We start from the raw sequence: 18348 nt of genomic DNA on the forward strand, positions 1-18348 counted from the left end.
TCATTCGAGAGCTAATTACAAAAACCCTGGCTGCAAGGTGAATTCATTCAGTGAGGGCTGGCGCTCATTAAATGGAGCTCTATCACCTGGACCTTCTGTGCCGGCACTGGGTAGTCGGCAATAGTGCTCAGGATGAAAACCCAGAGGTCCAGGGCTGGTAATCCTTCTGAACCATCACCAGAGAGAGAGGTTCAGGCCACTCAGTCTACTTGTTATGTAACCTATACCTTCCTGTTACATTTTATTACTCCCATGTTTTCATGGTAATGTGCTATTAGGCATGCTTTGATCACCAGGACAACCAACACAACTGAGCTGACGGAATCCGACGTTCTAATCAATTGCGATAGCACACCACATGTGGATGCCATGTTAGAGTTGCACACCAGTGCGAGTGTCCACTCCAGCCCCACGATCACCCTGGGTGTAGGCAGAGTGGCACTGAGTCAGCGTGCAGCAGGCCTACACCGGGATCACAGCATTGCCTTTTGCTCATGGAATCATGAACTTCCAATCAATAAAATGGGAATAACTCCTCTCTCCTCCTTATTGGGTTGTTGGGTGCACTAGGCTAGGAGCCCGCTTGGAGCCTGCCCAGAGCAGGACCTCACCATCACTGCCAGAGTCATTCATTTGCCTCCCCTGATGGAGCCAAAGAACTAATAAGAAGTGAGTGATGTCTTCTGATGTACCAGAGAATTCTTATTATTAAGGAATAATTTTAAGACACCTTGTCAGAAGGTTGTTAGTCACCACAGTTAAAGAGACTTTCACCTTATTACCCACCATTTTATGAACATAATTTCTAACAGTAAATTCCTGTTTGAGGCAGATCTGCAAATGTGCATCCCTACTCCAGTCATTCTCACTTTAGTGTTCATCAGAAAAACCCCAGCTTCTAACTCAGTGGGTCTGGGATGGGGCCTGATAATTTTCATTTCTAGTAGGTTCTCAGATGATGCTGAAGCTAGTGGTCCAGGCCCCAAGCTTTCTCTTGCCAAAAAGTAAAAACTATGCAAACAAAAATATTTCCCTTTTTGCCTAAGCTGCTAGGAGACTCAGGCACAAATTCAATTCAAATTGGATTTTAAATTATACTTAGGTAAATCTCATTGCTTAAGTGTAAGCAACACATCTTCCCAAGTACCTGACAACATTGATTTTCTCTTCTTCCTTTAAAATGCCCTGGGCCTATTTTAATAATTAAGTGTCTTTATAATAAATGTATTAAACTGAAATCCTTTTGAGAAGATGTATAAATACAACACCTAAGCAAAGAATGCCAGTGACCGATGTAAAATCACTTTGGGAACATTCCATCCATGCTGTTGGAAAACACAACCAATGCTATATTTTATCTTCTTTATTGAATGAACCCTCACAAGCATTTTTCTGAGGACTATACAAATGTGAACATAAATATGAACACAACCCTATCAGACATTGTTATTCCCACCATACAGTTGAGGAAACTGAGGCACGGAGGTTAAACTACTTCCCAAGGTCACCCAGCTCAGAAGTGGTGGAGCCAGATTCAAACCCAGTTCCAAAAGGCCATGTTCTTACTCACCAGCTAAAGGCCTCCCACATATCAGTGCTCAGTGTTGACTGCCTTGAAATAAGTAGGCAGCATTTGGTCCCCTTTTCTATCAAGATCTGCAAAGTAAGACACACTTCCCTTACCTCTGCTCAGCATGCCATAATAATTATAAGGCCCCCGCTTCTCAGCCCAGCACTACTGACATTTTGGACCAGATCATTCTTTGTTACAGGCTGTCCTGTACACTGTAGGACATTTATAAGGCAGCCCCCTGGCCTCTACGCGAAGAGCATCCCTTCACCCTCTGTCAAGACAACCAAATGTTACCTGAAGTCCCTGGTGGGGAAGGAGAGACCCACCCTCCCCACCCCCACTGAGACCACTGGTTAACCCTCGCACCATCAGTGGTTAAAAAGAAAATCAGGATGGTGCTTGGCCTACTGGTGTTACACCTCTAAATACTGAGAAACCAAAGAGCAATTGAAAGACACGGAAAGAAATATGGTAACTGCTTTCAAATGAGAGTGCCTGGCTGACTGACACGAAAAGAAGGACAAACAGTAGAGAAGGGTGTACAGCAAGACTGGTTTATTCTCAGACTTGAAAGTTAGCAGAGCAGACACAGCAGGGACAGGTGAGGGCCGCAGGACACAGCATCCCGAAGCGTCGGCAGGAAGCCAGGGGAGAGTCGGGCTTCCCACCAGGCTCTCCTCTCTCGAGGACCTTCAGAGCCGCCACTACTTACTCTTGTTGTCACTGTTCTCACTGACAAAATCCTCGGAGCCATCGGTGTCGTCCTCATCATCTCCAGATGAGATGGCATCTGTATTCAAAAGAATATATATATCCATGGTTGTGGTTTTGCAAAGCAAGAGGCTGCCATCATCTACAACCTCGCCTTCCGGGAGAGGGAACCCAGACCCAGGAGCCCAAGCATGAAGGCTGAGACCGTGTTTAGTTAAGATGGTTTTAATGGCTTAAATTTTCTCTCTGCGATGACAGTTGGTCTGTATCATGATCCTCAATGCTTTCTGCTTTCACATTATTTAAACATGCTATAAAACTGGATATACTGAAACTGGATTTCAAGCTTCAAACAGTCTTCAAGTCCCCAACAGATTTACTGATTGTGTACTAACTAAAGACTCTTTCCAACACAACCTCGGGGTGCTCGGGGTCCCCTTCAAGAAGGGAATTAGTCCCCAGCAAAACTTAGCCCCTGTGTGGCCTTCCATCCACGTACTAACATTCTAAAAACAAAACTTGAAACTCAGCCACAAAGGGGGCCTGTGTGGCACCCCCTCACCCCCTGCAACTCACTGCATGGAAGAAAAAAATCAAGGATGCTCAAGTTTTAATAAAAGGAATCAGAGATCTTCAGCATCCAAATTTCAGTCCCATAGTCTAAATGCCAAGGATGCCAGTGGCATGGGGAAAAAAAGGTGCCCTTTAACTTATATAAAAGCATGCTGTCTCAGAAGAAAAATGTTACTTTGCACATGAGAATCCTGTCGTTTTTAGCGCTTATCTCTGGTATTACCAGGTCCCACGGAAGAACTTCAAGAACAGATCAATAACAAACTATGAAGCTCGGTGCCTGGCATCCAATTAGCAGATCCCACTATGATTTCACTTGTCCCATAAATTTTACCCAGAAAATGGCTACAGAGGAGAGAGAACCGAGGGCTCGCAAGCCAACTCACCTGTGACATTCACCATGAAGTAGACAGTCTCACTGTCTACAGTCCTAGCAGCGGTACAAGCATAGAGGCCGGAGTCTCTAGGTGTGGCACCTTTTATCTGCAAGTATTCCCCAATAAGCACTGTCCTATTGTTGGGCCCCAAGTGTACCCCATCCTTAGTCCAACCGATCGTGGCGGCATCTCTCAACAGGCAGCGCAACTCAAGCGACTCCCCGGGCGCAGCCACATAAACTTCGGGTTGGGAGATTTGGTATTTGGTTGGTGGCTCTGCAGAAAGGTGGGAGAGAGAAGATGGAGACAGATGGGCAGGAGGAAAAGGAGAGAATGACCAACAACAGTCAGTGGAGGCCCCTTTACTCCCAGGAGAGGCAGTTCTTGCTTTGCACACGGCCCGGGCAGGCGCTCACCTGTCCCCACACCTGGAGGCCAGCAGCCGCCCTCACGCACAGAGCAGACCGAGCAGCCGAACCATCACCCCAAGGAAGCACCCAGCAAAAGCTGCCCCGCTTAGTGTCCCTAAACTGTAGAGCTTTAAACACAGATCCAAAACACAGCGTGGAAGGATATTGCACAGGAAAACCCGGAAGTCGATCGCCAATCCAAAGCCTGGCTGCAACTGTTAACACCCAGGAAATCCTATTACTGTGGTGTGTTTTATTGGGAAGGCTGTGTGTTTCACAAATTTTTTCATTCAACAGGATTGCATGGTTGTGTGTCCACACACACACACACACACAACACGCACATGCACACACAATCTATCTATGCTAGACTTTGCCCGTTGTCACAAAGCCAAGCTTCTTAAAATGAAATGCCTCAAACTCAAGGGAACTAATGGGTCCTTTTATAAGATTCTCAGGTGAGATCTGCACTTTGCTGGTCAACAGACATGATTCTGGGCTGGGCCAGCTGTGACATTTTGTTTTTCTTAAAATGATAAAAGCTTAGTGGCCTTAACACCAAGACCGAAAAAAGTTCAAAATGCCCCAGACAGCCCAGAGGCACTTAAAACAGACCCTGAAATGAAGCCACTGGGTGCTGCACGCCTGACCCTGTACGATAAAGCTGGGCCCCCTCCCTGCCCGCCAGCCACCTCCACACATGCAGGGTCTTCAGGCCTCTGTCTCTGTGCCCTGTAGGGATCCTCATCCCTCCCCCACCTCCCTGTTCAATCCAGTCCATCCTCCGAGACCTGCGGTGCCCTCCTGGGTGAGAGCCTGCGCTTGCCACCAGTCACCCCTTCCCGTTCATCTGCTTAGGTCTCCAGTTCCTGGGGATGTGCCAAGTATCTTATGCAGATATCCTGTCTCCCAAGGAGTCACCAAGATCCTAGACGGAGGGCTTCTTGGACACCCCTCGCATCCCGAAGCATACACACGGGAGGCGGCCCACTTTGAACATGATCACAGCTCCCAGATTCGCAGGGCAAGACGGGACCGAGGACCTGGCCCACACAACCTGTGAGTGGGGCTGAGCAGCAACTAGGAGCCTGGAAGGGGAGCGGCCAGGGCCACTTGCTGGGACCCATGAAGGTCCACGAATCAATGAGCTTCCCTCCCTCACAGTGAGAACCCTGAAGAGTATCTCAGGCCCTGAAAACACACAGCTTCTCAGCTCTGGGCCAGCTCCAAACCCGGCAGGCTCACAGGCAACTGTTCTGTCCTTCGCAGTGTGGTCTGGACAAATCTTGACCTCACAGGGAAATAAGTTGCTTCTTGTTTCAGTCCCACTGTTGAAGGGACAACAAGTGCCAAGTGCAGCAGGTTCCAGAAATCCTCCTCACCACCACCACCATCAACCAATACAGGAGGGCCAGGGCCCCCAGAGGGGCACCTCCCAAGGCATTAACGCCAAGAAGGTCCAGATGGTGGACAGGACGTGAATACAAAGCGATAAGCACAATACAAGGAAGAAACAGAAGTCAAATTTAACAGGGACAAACACCCTGAACAAGGGGAGAAAACCCCAAATCACAGGCAGGTTCCATTCCAAAGGCTTGTTTTTCCTTCTCTTGCAATCATTTATTGAACACCTACTATGGGCCATACTTCATTCTGCATGTTCAGGAAGCAACAGGAAATGATAAAAGCAGCAGCTATGGAGCTGCACAGTGGGTGACTGACAATACAAAACCTACAAAAATATCAAATACGTGAGGCATTCTTAAGCACCAGGAGGAAGAATACAGCAAGTCAGCGGCTCCTACAGGGATGGTGGGGAAAGACTCAGCCTGGAGCAGGAGTTGGCAAACTGCAGTCCCCGGGGCCAAACCCAGCCATCACCCGTTTTTGTAAACAAAATTTTACTGGCACACAGCCATGCTCGTTCATTTATGTATTGTCTGGGGCTGCTGCTGTGCTACAATGGCAGAGTTGAGTGGTTGCAGCAGATACCCTATGTCCTACAAAGCCTAGAATATTTACAGTCTTGCCCTTTGCAGAAAATTGCCAACCTCTGATGTATGAGAAGGCTTCATAGAAGGCAGAGAGAAGAGAAGCAGAGAGCAAAGTTCTGTTTCAAAGATGCTGAGAATTTAGTTAGAAGGTCCTGAGGTCCCCAGGTCATGCCTCCTGAGGTCATTGGGCCACATCACCCAAAGCTGTTTAAGTCCTAATGCAGCTGAATTGAGTGACTAACAGAAATATTTTGAACTCTGGCTCCTGAGTAGAAAGGGGAGAGGAAGAAAAACGTAGGTAAGTGGGGAAGGAAGAAGGAAAGAGAAAGGAATTCATTTGGGCCCCTAATCTCAGAACACGTCCCACTTCCAGCATCCTACGGTCCCAAGATCAAAACTGATAGGGCCACAAGGCCACCTGGTCCAAGCCCTTCTGCAGCTGGTGGAAGCAAGGACCAGATGACCAACAACTCAGGACTGGAGCAGCACCACAATGTTAGAATGAATTTACAACAGATTAGCCTGGGATCTAAAATAATCAATATTTATCAGGACCATACTGTGTGATCAGCAAATCACCAAGAATGTTATGGAATTGGCTCTCCTCTGGGCCAGAACTGGTCATCAAGAAATTACTGAGCAGGGAAGCAGCCGGACCTTAGCAGCAATGCTTCCTCCTTTATAGGGAAGCTAACCTGCTTCTGTCCTGGCCCTCAAACAGGAGAAGCCCCATCCCTAGCTCATGGAGGCAGTGGAATGCTCTAAGGCTGCTTAAAAAAAAAAAAAAGGAAGACATTTGCAATTATGGTGCACAAAAATCTGTCTCCCAACACAAGGGGAGTTATGATTTCTCTGTATTTAAAGGAAAGCACTTACTGAGAATCCTTTCCTTCCCGTGAAATAGGTAAGTCACAGTCTTGTTGAAACCAGGGGTGTCTCAGATGTTGGACCAATGCCACCCCAAACGTCACCACCACCTGCTGGCTGCAAAAGGAATATGGTGAAGTGAGGCCTCAAGGGCAGCGACCATGTCTTGTTTGGGGCTGGACCAGCAGGTGTTTGATAAACGTGCGCTGGCCTGCAAGGATTCCCACTCCGCTCCTCTCCTGACTACTCTGTCGGCCTCAGGTTCCTCACCTGCTGCAGAGCAAGAATGCCAAATAACAGGGTATTACCCGGAGGATCCGAGGAGCCAAACATAAGAACCTAATCACCCAAACTCCAATTTCCTGGGCCCATGCAGTCACTATCACTGTCACTCTTCAAGGCTGAAGATGCTAACCCTGACCTTGAACACCACTACTTTTGGAGGATAGTCAGAGACTATTTGGATTTTTATCTCCATAGATACAAAATGATTTTACTGAAGGGCTCCCATCTCAGTGGACTGGGAAGATGACTTGACAGTCAACACTGCCACCCAGTTTTCCAAGGATAGTAAAGTAACTCCCCAAGATGCGACAATGACGCTCATCCATAAAATCAAGCCTTGCGACTCTGAGACCTGTGACCGCCACCGCGGCAAATTCACATGTGCTTCTTTCTCCCGGGTGATCATTTAACAAAAGGCTCATCTTGGGGATGCGGTGTCTTCGGGGAACCCCAGAGAACCTAGCAGTATTGCTGAGGACGTAGGAGGCCTTCCAGTACATCTGTGGGAGGGGGGCGAATGGGTGAATAAAAGCAATAGAAAAGGGAAAAAGGGGGGAATTTGGGACGAGAGAGAGGCAGGGAGCAGGTGTGTGGGGCACAGGGCGGGGAGGGGCGGGTGCTGCCCAACAGCACAGCCTCGCTTGCAGGTTCCTGCATCAGCGACATCTTGGGCCGAGGGGCCAAGAACATGGCGCTCAGCCTGGATCCCAAACAGCTGTCTCAGTGGAGGCAGCTCTGTCCCTGCTCCTCCCCAAGATGCCATCGGGGGCTTTGGTTTCTCCTCCTCGCTTGAATCGTACAGGTGCCTTCCCTGCCCGCTCCCCACAAACGTGCCCCCCAAGTGCACTGCCAACATCTCCGTGGCGATATTTCCCTCACTTGTTCTGTGGAAGCCAAGACAACTTACCCATCCCGTCTGACGTCAGCGGTGCCGCATCTACGCCACCCTAGCGGCCTCCCTAACTTTGATCAACTTGGACTTGGCTGCCCTGTAGCTACCACGCTGTGCGGCCTGCTCTGTAAAACATGAGGGCTGACCCAGGGCAAAGCATTCCCAGGAGATCTGTGCAACCCCCTTTCAGAGTAATATTAATGCTTCCTGGATTTATTTTTTTCTGATGCTCCGGCATACTTTTAACCACGTGAGCACACAGACCATCATGTCCCTCGTGTTTTCTAGCCAAAACACAATGAGGGAAGGTTCCAGAAGTCCCTTTGCTCCACACCAAATGCTCTTTCAGAGGCTTCCACAGACAGACAGAAAATACGTGTCCATGTATTTTTCATAATTAAAATTCAAAAGACGCAAGAAAGCTGGAACAAACACACAAGTGGGATGCTCTTTGTCACTACTACGTTAATTTGCTAAATGACCATGGCAGCAAGTTTACTTTCTGGAGATGCCCAACACACCTGTTCTACTTGCCGCAGCTACACGATGCACGTGGGCAGCTCTGCTGTGTAGACACTGAACTGCATCAATTTGAACTTTCTCCCCAGAAGTTCCAAACACTTGAGAAAGCGCCAGCACGCTGTGCTCACACAGCTTCAGAAAACTAACTGACTACTCTTGATACTAAAAAATGAAAGAGATGGGCACTTCTACAGCTAGTCAGGACTTGAGTGATATGAGTAATAGCAGTCATCTGCATACAGTCTGTGTGATTCCTGCTCTGAGCTGCCCCCGCCCCCGCCCCCAAAAGACGACTCATTCCAGTAACCTCAAACGCTAATGGAATTTAGAACTGAGGGGCCTCCAGCTAGGATCAGGAGGAAACTGAGGCAGGGGCTACTTGCCACCAAGACCCTCAGCAGACCAGGGTAGAGGTCATGACCTCTGGGTGTGGCATCCCATGGCTGTCACCAGGTGGCTGTGTTTACCTCGCGTAAATAAACAAAGGGAAACAAATCCTTGCTGCATATGAGCAACCCCTGAGAGGGGTTAACCTTACAACGTCAGGAAAGGCCGTGCCTTCCGTGACGTCACTGTACATGTCCAGCTGGATTCGTCACCATGTCATCAGTTGGAATATCCCGAGACAATCGGAGCAGCTCAAGAGAGTGCAGAACAGTAAGTTATTTCAGGTAACACTGTCTGCTGCCAAACCAGCGATAGCACTTCAGACTGTCACTTTTTATAATGTTTGCCTATAAACCTCTCCCGTGTGGTTTTGAAATGGCGCCCAAACGCAAACAGAGACCAGATGGGACACCCACGTCCTGCCCTGTCCAAGCCTCACGTGGAGAAGGGACGACAGATTTAAACTGTTAAGGATGCAAGAAGCAGTTTATACCAATGGGACAAGTAACTACGTCTTTTAAGCCTTCACGTCAAAATTAAGCCTTTTCTGGGTTTTCTTCAGGACAGGGTCTTTTCAAAAGTCAAGATCACCACAGGTAAGGAGCAGGGGGTTCAAGGATGCAGGGGGTTGGCCCTGAAGGCGCCCCCTGAGGTTTTTGTTCCAGAAGCCAGGGGTGCCCAAGCCCTAAACACATTCCTCCAGAAAAAGGGAAGAAAGGGAGAAAGAGAGAGAAATCAAGAAACAGATTCCACTGGGACAGAGGGAGGGAGGAAGAGAAGGAAAAGAAAGAGGGTACGGGCGCCAGCAGGGGTATGAGGCAGGTCCTGGGCCTGGCACGCGGTGGCAGATAAACCTGTGCCTCTTGGCACAGCTCGGGGCTCCCACGGGAACTGTCACACACCAGCATCAGGGGCAACAGCAATGAACCGGCCGTGGTTTCCTGGTGTCCTCCCAGATACTCTGCCACCTTGTGCAAGAGGAATAAACATCGCTGCTGCGGGGCTGCCAAGGTCTTGATAAAAAAAAACACACAGAACGGAGCCTCAGGTGTCACTGCAATGTCACAGTACACGAAACACATGGCAAGTAAGTGGCAGCTGATCCTGGGTGCCCTGGTTAGCCTCGACTCGCTCTCCTAGGCCCTGCAGCAGCCATGCCGTGGTCCTGGTAAGAATTCTGAACTGGCTGATACCCAATTTCATGTCCCCAGGAATGAAATACAGAACCCCTCATACAAACAGCACTCCTGAGTACTTTTTACAAGTTTAAACGGAGGGAGTCTGGACAGACAGGCAGACAGATACCTGGCATTACAGCAAAGCTTTTCAACAGCCCAGGGTTTTTTATGGCATAGGGGCTTCGGAAAAGCAAAGTCCCTTCTGCTCATTTATGGCACAGTTCAACCTCGTTGGCATCCAAACTTACCAACAGAAAGCTATAGAGGTACTGGGGTCCCTACGATGAAGCCAAAAATGCCCACCCTGCGTGCCCTACCCTGGGGGCTCTGCAGACACACAGACAATGAAGACGGCGGCGACAGAGCTGGCTCCTTCGGCTCAGACACCCTCAAAGCTTCCCCTTTTCAAGAACAGACTTGCAGAAGACAAAAATCCTGACATCAAACAGAGGCCTTATAAGGCATAGGTGCTACTCGTTCTTTAAGAGGCAGGGGGGAGAGACAAATCCTCTGCACAATATAAAGATGAAAGTTGTCTACCTCAAGAAATACTGCTGACATAAAACTGGGGGACAAAGAGAAGTCAAAGCAATGAAACACAGACACGTAAACAGGCTGAAAAGCTGCGGCTTTCTCTCTCCAACCGTCAGGTGCCTTGTAGACACACATCAGGACTTAAAACTCTCCTTGTCAGTATCACGGGGGCCGTAACAACCACTAATAGCTACCTCTGCCACAGTAGCTCGACTGTTCCAGAAACCCTAGACTGGCTCCCATTCCTCATGATCAGAAGGGATAATGGCTAATGTTTCCAATATGGGAACCATTAAAAATTATATATTTAGGCACACCCCTCATATAATTTAGGTCAATCACAGAGATACATGGTGAACCACTCTTCAAGCTGGAAAAGAAATTATGTTGTTTCCCATGAGAAAAGAAAAAAATGTAGGAACAGTAAAGTGCCTGAGAATGCCCTTATGTGAGAGGGAGTTGCCATTATCGCCTGATATTTGGACCCGAAGTGGAAATATTCGCTCCCTGTTTTGTTGGGATCCCCTCCCCTTTGATCCTGGTGTTTCAGGCTGTTCATTACGGTGTCCTCCGGAAGAGAGGTGCCCAGAAGGGAAGGCTGTCTCCCTGTCACAATACTTGCATCAAACTTGTATTCGGGAGGGCAGAATTCCCCCTGGACCAATCAGGATGCCATCTGCCTACAATCGCTCGATACTGGCAGCTCTGCCTGAGTAAGAACTTCAAGATTGAGCCCTTTGTTCAAAAAACATTCCCAAAGAGATAGGCCATTAGATTATCTAGCGCCCAGGAAGCAGAAACCAGCACCACAAGTTATGTCAGAGCAGCCCGCACCCCCCGGACGGACGGACAATGAGAAGCCTACGTGCTCAGCTGCCTGGTCACCCAGGCCCCGAGCCTCCTGCCTTCTGGACACCTGCTTGCCAGACGTGCAGGTGGAAACTAGAGCTTCTCAAAATCTTCAGGGCTTCCTAGGGAGTACTGTTCTAGGGAAAACCATGTCATCTAAAATCTGGCCATGCCAACGACCGAGACCACTGGAAAATGTCATTCTCAGGGGGAAGGTTTTGTACTCCCTGTGTCACCAAGCAGGAAGGGAACTGGGGGCTCAGAGGCCTCACGAGGAGGTAAAGGATGAATGGGCTTTGCCTGACCTTTGTCAACACAGTCTTTAAGGTCAAGAGTGGCCCTGCAGAGGTGTCAGCTATAAAATGAACACACATCATCTCCAGTTCTGAAAACCTAATCCTCTGCCCCAAAAATGTTTTCTTCCCCTGAGTCCTGATGACAGCACTCGGCCCCGAGGCAGCCTCTTCACTGGGTAGGTGGTAAGCCCTCATTCTAATCAGATGCTCCTTCCATTCCCAGACCCGACCCCTGAGCACGTCACTGTACCTTAGCATGAAAGCTCCGGCCTCACCTCTATCCCCTCCCTGGAGACTCTTCAGAAAAGGCCAGGACAGGCTGGGGATGTTAAAAGAACAGTTAGAATGAATCTGAGTCCCAACTCAGCCACGACAAACTGTGTGACCTGGGACACGCCCCTAGGCTTCTCTGCTCACTGCATGTACTTTACCCGCAAACCAGGAACAGAAACAAACAAGAGCAGCACAGAAAGCCACCAGCAGGACGCCCGGGACTTGGTAAGAACTCAAATGCATCAGCCATCAGGAACTACTGTCCTGCTGAAATCATGACGCCTCAGCAGCAGGACACCACACAGGAATAGAAGAAAAGCAACGGGACCAAGTGTTCTCGATGTGAAAAGCTAGAGATGACAGAAAGGACAGGGAACCTTGTATTATGATTCTAGAGCCCCCAACACGTAGTTTAGTGCTTAACTATCTAAAGTGTCATGCTGTGTGTGTGTGTGTGTTCATAAGAACAGGTATGTGTCATGGAAGTCTTCCTGCCCTTCTAGGAACCTCCTCCTTCCCCACCCTGCTGAATCTGTGAACATGCTCAGAATTCCACCCCTGGAGCTTCCAGTCCCTGCCCTACATTCTCATCTCCTCCTTCTCTGCAGCTTGTCCCACCCACTCCATGTGGATGCCACTCAAGTCCCTGCTTGCAGGTTCGTATTTCTACCTGCCTGAGGAAATTTATTACCTGCTGTCTCCAGAGGTCCTACCCAAAACTAGCAGGTGACCTTTACCCTCCACCCCCTCCTGCGGCCTCCTTCCGAACACACTCACCATAGAACATCAACTCAAGCTCCAAGCGGGCCCTAAAGCGCCTCTTCTCCCTCTTGCCCCCCACCCAATCAGTCCCCACACCCCTCCCTGTTAATTCTATCTCTGAAACAGCTCTAAAAAGAAGCAAGGGCAAGATCTCACCCCCACAGGTCCACTCCACATCTCTACCCTCTCTGCAAAAGACTTCTGCAATCCCCACATCCCATCACCCATGGTCCACCTCAGGTGTCTGCCACGGACCACCACAGTGATCTTCTGAAAAGCAAATCTGATCTCTACTTTAAAACAAAAAAATAAGCAAAATAAAAAAAGGCATGCACCACCCCACTTTGTGACAGGTAAAGCCCGAAAAACATCAGCACATTAAGGCTTTGGTTGCTCGGAGCCCCAGATCCCTCTCCACCTTCTCCCTCACACCCTTGGCTTGTCTGTTCACACAGGCACTGTTCCCCTATTGTATCCCCCTCATCCTGCTACTCTGCTTGGCAAACTCCTATTCAGCCTTCAAAGCCGGTTCAAATAATCATCTACCCTGTGAAAATTCCTCTGATTCCTACTAAGACAGACTGTACTGATCCCATTGGCAGAGTATCCTGGCCTTTGATTGTCCATCTAGTACACACACAGCTAAATTCAGTCTGCCTTCCCCACCGAACACCTCACTCCAACTGAGCTGCTTGTAGGTGGTGGGGGCAGAAGGGCGAGGGGGCTAGCGCAGTACTTCTCAGCCTTCATTGTGCATAAAGACCACCTGGTCAATTTGTTAAAACATAGCTTCCTGGGCCCCACTTCTGATGTTTCTGGGTCAGTACACGTGGAGTGGGGACTGAGATTTTGAATTCCCCACAAGCTCCCAGGTAATCATAATGCTGGTCTTCCAAGGGCCACACTGGAAAAAATTCAGCTCCAGTGTCAAAGGACACGAGTCTGGAACATGCTTCTGCAGTGATGACCCATGTCAACCTGGGCAACCCCTTCCCATGGCTGAGACTCAGAGTCCTGGACTACAGAACAGAAAACACCTCCAGGCTAGCCTGCTGCCAGTCAAGGTCACCATGAGGACAAAACTAGAGGCTGCCTGGAAAGGCCTTTGTAAACCTAAAGTGGGAGGCACATCTGGGAGAAAGCACCCCCACCTCGGTGGGGGGGCCCCTGCCTGCAGCCCAGCGCTGCTGGGAGCAGGCCTGGGTTCCTGCTTGTGGGCTGTAGCTTCATGCCAACTGATCAGCAGATTTTTTTCCCCACCTCAATTTGTATTCCTCTGACTTTAAAACAGGGTTTTCTTGCAAACGAAACCTGCCACATCATTTTACATATATATACACACACACATACATATATGTATGTATGCATGTATGTATATTACCTTAGTGGGGACTTTCGGAATGTTCCCAAATGAAACTAAACATCAAAAGATCATGTGAGAGTTGTCATTACCAAAACCCCCAAATAACACCTGTTTGATTACTTTAGTGAGGGAAGAGGCCTGTGGCTTATTAAAATACCATCTATAATTCATCCATCCAAGCTGATATTGATATGTGGGCACCCCCACAGGACTGCCTTGAGACGAGGATCCCAGCAGGGCTCAGAGATGACTTATCACAACCCCACCGCCTGCCAGGAATAACCCTGAACACCAAACCCCTCAGGCAAGGGGCCCAGTGTGTGTCCCACACAGCTCACAAGCTGGAGGACCTGGGTGGCAGAAAGGGGGGTGACTGGCCTGCTTTCCAGAAAGCATGCCTCCAAGCCAGTAGTCTGACTACATTCCAGAAGCAAGTTCTCAGGGGTGGTCACCTTTCCCCATTTGGTGTTACCCCCTGGCTTCTAGAAGCTGCTTCTGGGCCCGGCTCACCTCCTGCTACTGATATGGATGGTCAATACACAGTGCACACACTAGTGAGCACATGTGCCTTCTAAGTCCCTGAAAGGTCAGATGGATGTTCTAATCCTACCTGACATTTTCGCCAAGCCCCTCCCTCAGGAAGTACTTTCCAAATACATGTACACATTTAAAGTGGCCCCAGCGACAAAAGAGAAGGAAAAAAAGGAAATGGAAAGCTGAGCATTAGTCCATGCGGCGAGGCCACCTCTGACTTTTTCACCTCCAGACCTTCTGGGGGACCTTTTGGAGGTACTGTTCACCAAGTTTACTTAATGGGCTCAGCCTTCTTTTTTCAGCAGGACCCCACTCCAAAACCCATTCTGAGCCTGCAGATGTGTCCCCTGCCTGGTCCCCCCACCCGCCCTAGCAGCATCCCAGTCATTTGCAAATGAAGGGACAGCAGCTGGATACCGGGAACCAGATGGCCCTCCTCATTTGAATGGGTTTGATCTGGCAGCTCAGACATCAGCAAGTTCAGGCCTGGCCAGTGCTGAAGTCGTGTTCAGGCTGAAGGCACAGATTCCTAGCCCGAGGGGTCTTCAGCAAACAGCAGGATCGGAATGACCTCTTGGAGAGGTTTCCCTAACTTCAGAGTGGGCAGGGCACCTCGGCAGTGGGCGAGGCACATTCCCAGCAGGTTCTGCCCCGCAGGACCCAGAGACGCAGGTTGAAGCCACAGGGAACACTTTTCTCCAGTGATTTCCAGAGAAAAGAAAAACTCCCCCTTGGGGGATCCTACACCTGAGCACTGAAACCACTTCATATAGGAAATTCCAAATTAAGATAGGGCCCACCAAGGTTAAAGGTTAGCCTTTCTCCCCAGCCCTAAGTCACACATTTGCATAGAGGTACAAAAGCTGCTCAAAAACTAAAGAATCCCCACCTCTCAGCAGAGACCCTTACAAAACCCTCAGGAGATTCTGATCACAGAAGGGGCTATGCTCAGCTCCCAAGCATCCTGGCACCCCCTGGACAGGGCTGCACAGCCCATTTTAAACCAAGACTGTGCATCCCTCCAGGGAGTAGAGGGGGCCTTATTTGAATCCCTGTGTTCCAGGGTGAGCCCCCAGAGGGAAGCAGAATCCGTGTTCCCTCCCCAGCACAGATCCACCTGGCTTCCCAGGCCACCCCGCCCTCGGGCCATGGCCCTGCCTCCACGTTGCCCTGGTAAGAAGCTGCAGCTCCGAAAAGAGACCGTCAAGGAGCAGGCTAAAACGACCCACTCAAGTGAAGGCTGGGGGCTGCCCTTGACCACGTTCTCACTTGCCATGCCTTTGACGGGGGGCACCTCTCAGGAAAAGGTGCAACCTGACAGCAGAGAGGCCAGGCCGAGCCCTGGACAATTCCCACACTGGCCTGGCCAACCTCTCCAGCCTCATCTCGTGCCGCTCGTCCCTCACTCCAGCAGCATGCTGGCCCCCTTAGGGTTCCTTCCCTTGAATCCCTTTGAGACACACCATGCTATTCCCTCGGAATACCTTCATCCTTGATGCGGACTGGCCCCCTCATTTTTGCAGAGATCTGACAAATGCCTGTCTCCCCCTCGCAACAGGACTTGACACTGTTTCCTGCTTGCTACTCTGCACCCACAGTCCCTGCACTAAGTAGGGTCTTTAAAAACTTCTTTGGGGAAATAAACTCAAAGAAGTCACAGCAATTATGCTGCAATTGGAACAGTGTGCCATCTGATCTCATCACCTCTGCCCGGCTCCATAAGTTGCCCCACCAGCGCTGCCAGGTTAAGAGGGGAGCTGCAGAGTCTCCTTCCAGCCAAGCATTCTACAACTTCTCTCCAGCACTGATCCCAAGCTCTGAATGCCTATGACCCCTGAGTGTCCTGCATCACTGTGTCAAGTTCAGCTGTCTCACCAGCCTCCATTTACTTCCAGGCCAAGAACACCATTCAGGGATCCCTTTTCTTTTTTAAACCACCAAAAGGAACTTTGCCTCAAAAATGGGCTCTCCTCCCCAGACTCTCTTTCCCATTGGGACACCCCTCCTTGCCAAGCTGGAGGAAGGGTAGGTATGCTGCTTCAGCCCTTTCTTTCTTGGAAACTGTGTGCTTTCCTATTTTCTGACAGTGGAAGGGCCATGTAGGCCTTGGCATTTGTCATTTTCATGAGCATAGTTTGCAGGAGCCCCAGGTACACTGGTCTCTGCAGGTGGGCCTGGACCTAATTGCAAAGCACAAATGCTGAAGAAAAGTGTGACGTACGGTCAAAGTGACAACCCAAAAGACAAACACTCATTCAGTCCAAGGGCAAACCACCAGAAGCACTTGGGATGAGGGGAGAATGGATGGCCTGCTCTGCTCCTGCTCTGTTGAGGTGGCTTATGAGCAAATATGGGCCAGCCCTTCCTGTCCTGAATTCCTGCCACTTATTCTAGGCCACTAACTGGAACTCAGAGCAATGTCCCTCCAGTCTCCAAGGCAGCAGAGCACATTAGCTTCTTAGCTTCTTACTAATCAGCCATACATACACCACTAGAGGTCATTCTAGAAGAATCACAAAGTGGTAATTATTGGAATATTTTTACTGCCCATGGTTTTTCTTCAAAGAGCTTTAGGGGACTAGGTGTGAATATGTGGGGCAGAAACACAATCAATCAGGAGTGTCTTTATGTGTTTAATAATCAAGTGACAAATTAAGGAAAGAATGAGAGGCAACCACACTATTCCACAAAAGGTCCTCCTGCTCAGGAAAGCAAAGGCATCATCTGGGGAATCTTGACTGCACCAGTAAAGTCACCCAGAAGCCCGGGCCCACACTCACCAGCTGTGGGGTCTTGGAGGAATCATTTCATCTCCAAGACTCTCAACCATAAAATGGGAATGTGAATGCCTGGGGTGAGCTGGATTAAGAGTAGAGATGGTAGGAGAAGGAGAATTTAGGAGGAAAGTGGTCACAAGGTATAAACTCCCAGTTACGTGTAAGTAAGGACAAGGGATGCAAAGCACAGCACGGTGACGGGCAGTCAACCCTGCCATATGGGGTGTATGGGAGTTGCTACGAGTAGTAGGTCCTGAGAGTTCTCATCGCAAGGAAAAACATTTTTCTTCTTTTTTCTTTTTTGCATCTACATGAGGTGGTGGATAGAAACTAAACTTCCTCTAGTGATCCTTTCACGACACATGTAAGTCAAATCGTTATTCTGTATACCTTCAACTTTTACAGTTCTTTATGCATATTATACCTTCATAAAACTGGAACAAAAGATTAAAGATGTCAAGGTGGCTAGCACATACCTAGGATGGCAGACACGTAATAAATGGTAATGAGAGTTACTGTTATCCTCACCCTCAGCCTTTCAAGGAATGGGCTAAAAGAATATGACCCCCTCCATATTAATCGCCACCCCCTGCCCTTCCATCAGTAACCCCACAGGGGTGTAACGTGCCAATGAATGCTCAGCCCCTCTCCCTTCAGTACTGTGGGTCCTACAACAATTTCCCTGAGCCAGCTCCCTGCCACAAAGACTGAAAGCCAGGCTACCTGGACACTAGGAATGCCCAGCTCGCTGCGCCAGGGAAGTTGCTACCGCAAGCCTGGCAGAGATGAAGGTAACATACTGTGATTGATGCTCCCCTCACTGGACCAGACAAAAGCAGAGTGCAACACCCCACCTCCCTCCACCCGATGCCATAACCCTCTCTCCATCATCACTCTTCACAGGGCCAAATGACAATCCCTTGGAAGCCTCAAACAGAAAACGCTTCCCTTGCCAACATATATTGCTCTTCCAGTGTGTGTCCTGCCATTACTGCATAGCTGCAACTGACTTTTTTCAACAGGGAAAACAATGTCAACCCTGAACCACTTGGACTGCAAGCAGCAGGATGAACGCATTTCTGAAGTCCAGCCTACAAACATGCAAGATAATGAAAAGTGTTGGATAAATCCAGGGCATGGGGCTCCTTTTCTATTTTAATTAATGCAAATGCATGTCATCAGAAGAGTTAT

General features: G+C 49.3%; 1 protein-coding gene across 4 annotated transcripts in view; it reads right to left on the minus strand.

Moving 5' to 3' along the window:
- Positions 1-18348, minus strand: part of FGFR2 (fibroblast growth factor receptor 2) — a 102496-nt gene that overhangs the window by 72950 nt on the left and 11198 nt on the right. For 2 of the 4 annotated variants that reach the window (XM_036898519.2, XM_036898518.2), the window contains exons 3-4: positions 3244-3510; positions 2286-2363 (exon numbers count right to left, since the gene is read on the minus strand). The exons of 1 other annotated variant lie outside the window; for it this stretch is intronic. In XM_036898519.2, coding sequence (XP_036754414.1) covers positions 2286-2363; positions 3244-3510 — 345 coding nt within the window. The remainder of the gene's footprint in view (positions 1-2285; positions 2364-3243; positions 3511-18348) is intronic. One more of the 4 variants, XM_057506397.1, reaches the window with a different exon arrangement.

Source organism: Manis pentadactyla, chromosome 8 (assembly GCF_030020395.1).
Source record: "Manis pentadactyla isolate mManPen7 chromosome 8, mManPen7.hap1, whole genome shotgun sequence".
In the NCBI taxonomy this organism is placed as follows: domain Eukaryota; kingdom Metazoa; phylum Chordata; class Mammalia; order Pholidota; family Manidae; genus Manis; species Manis pentadactyla.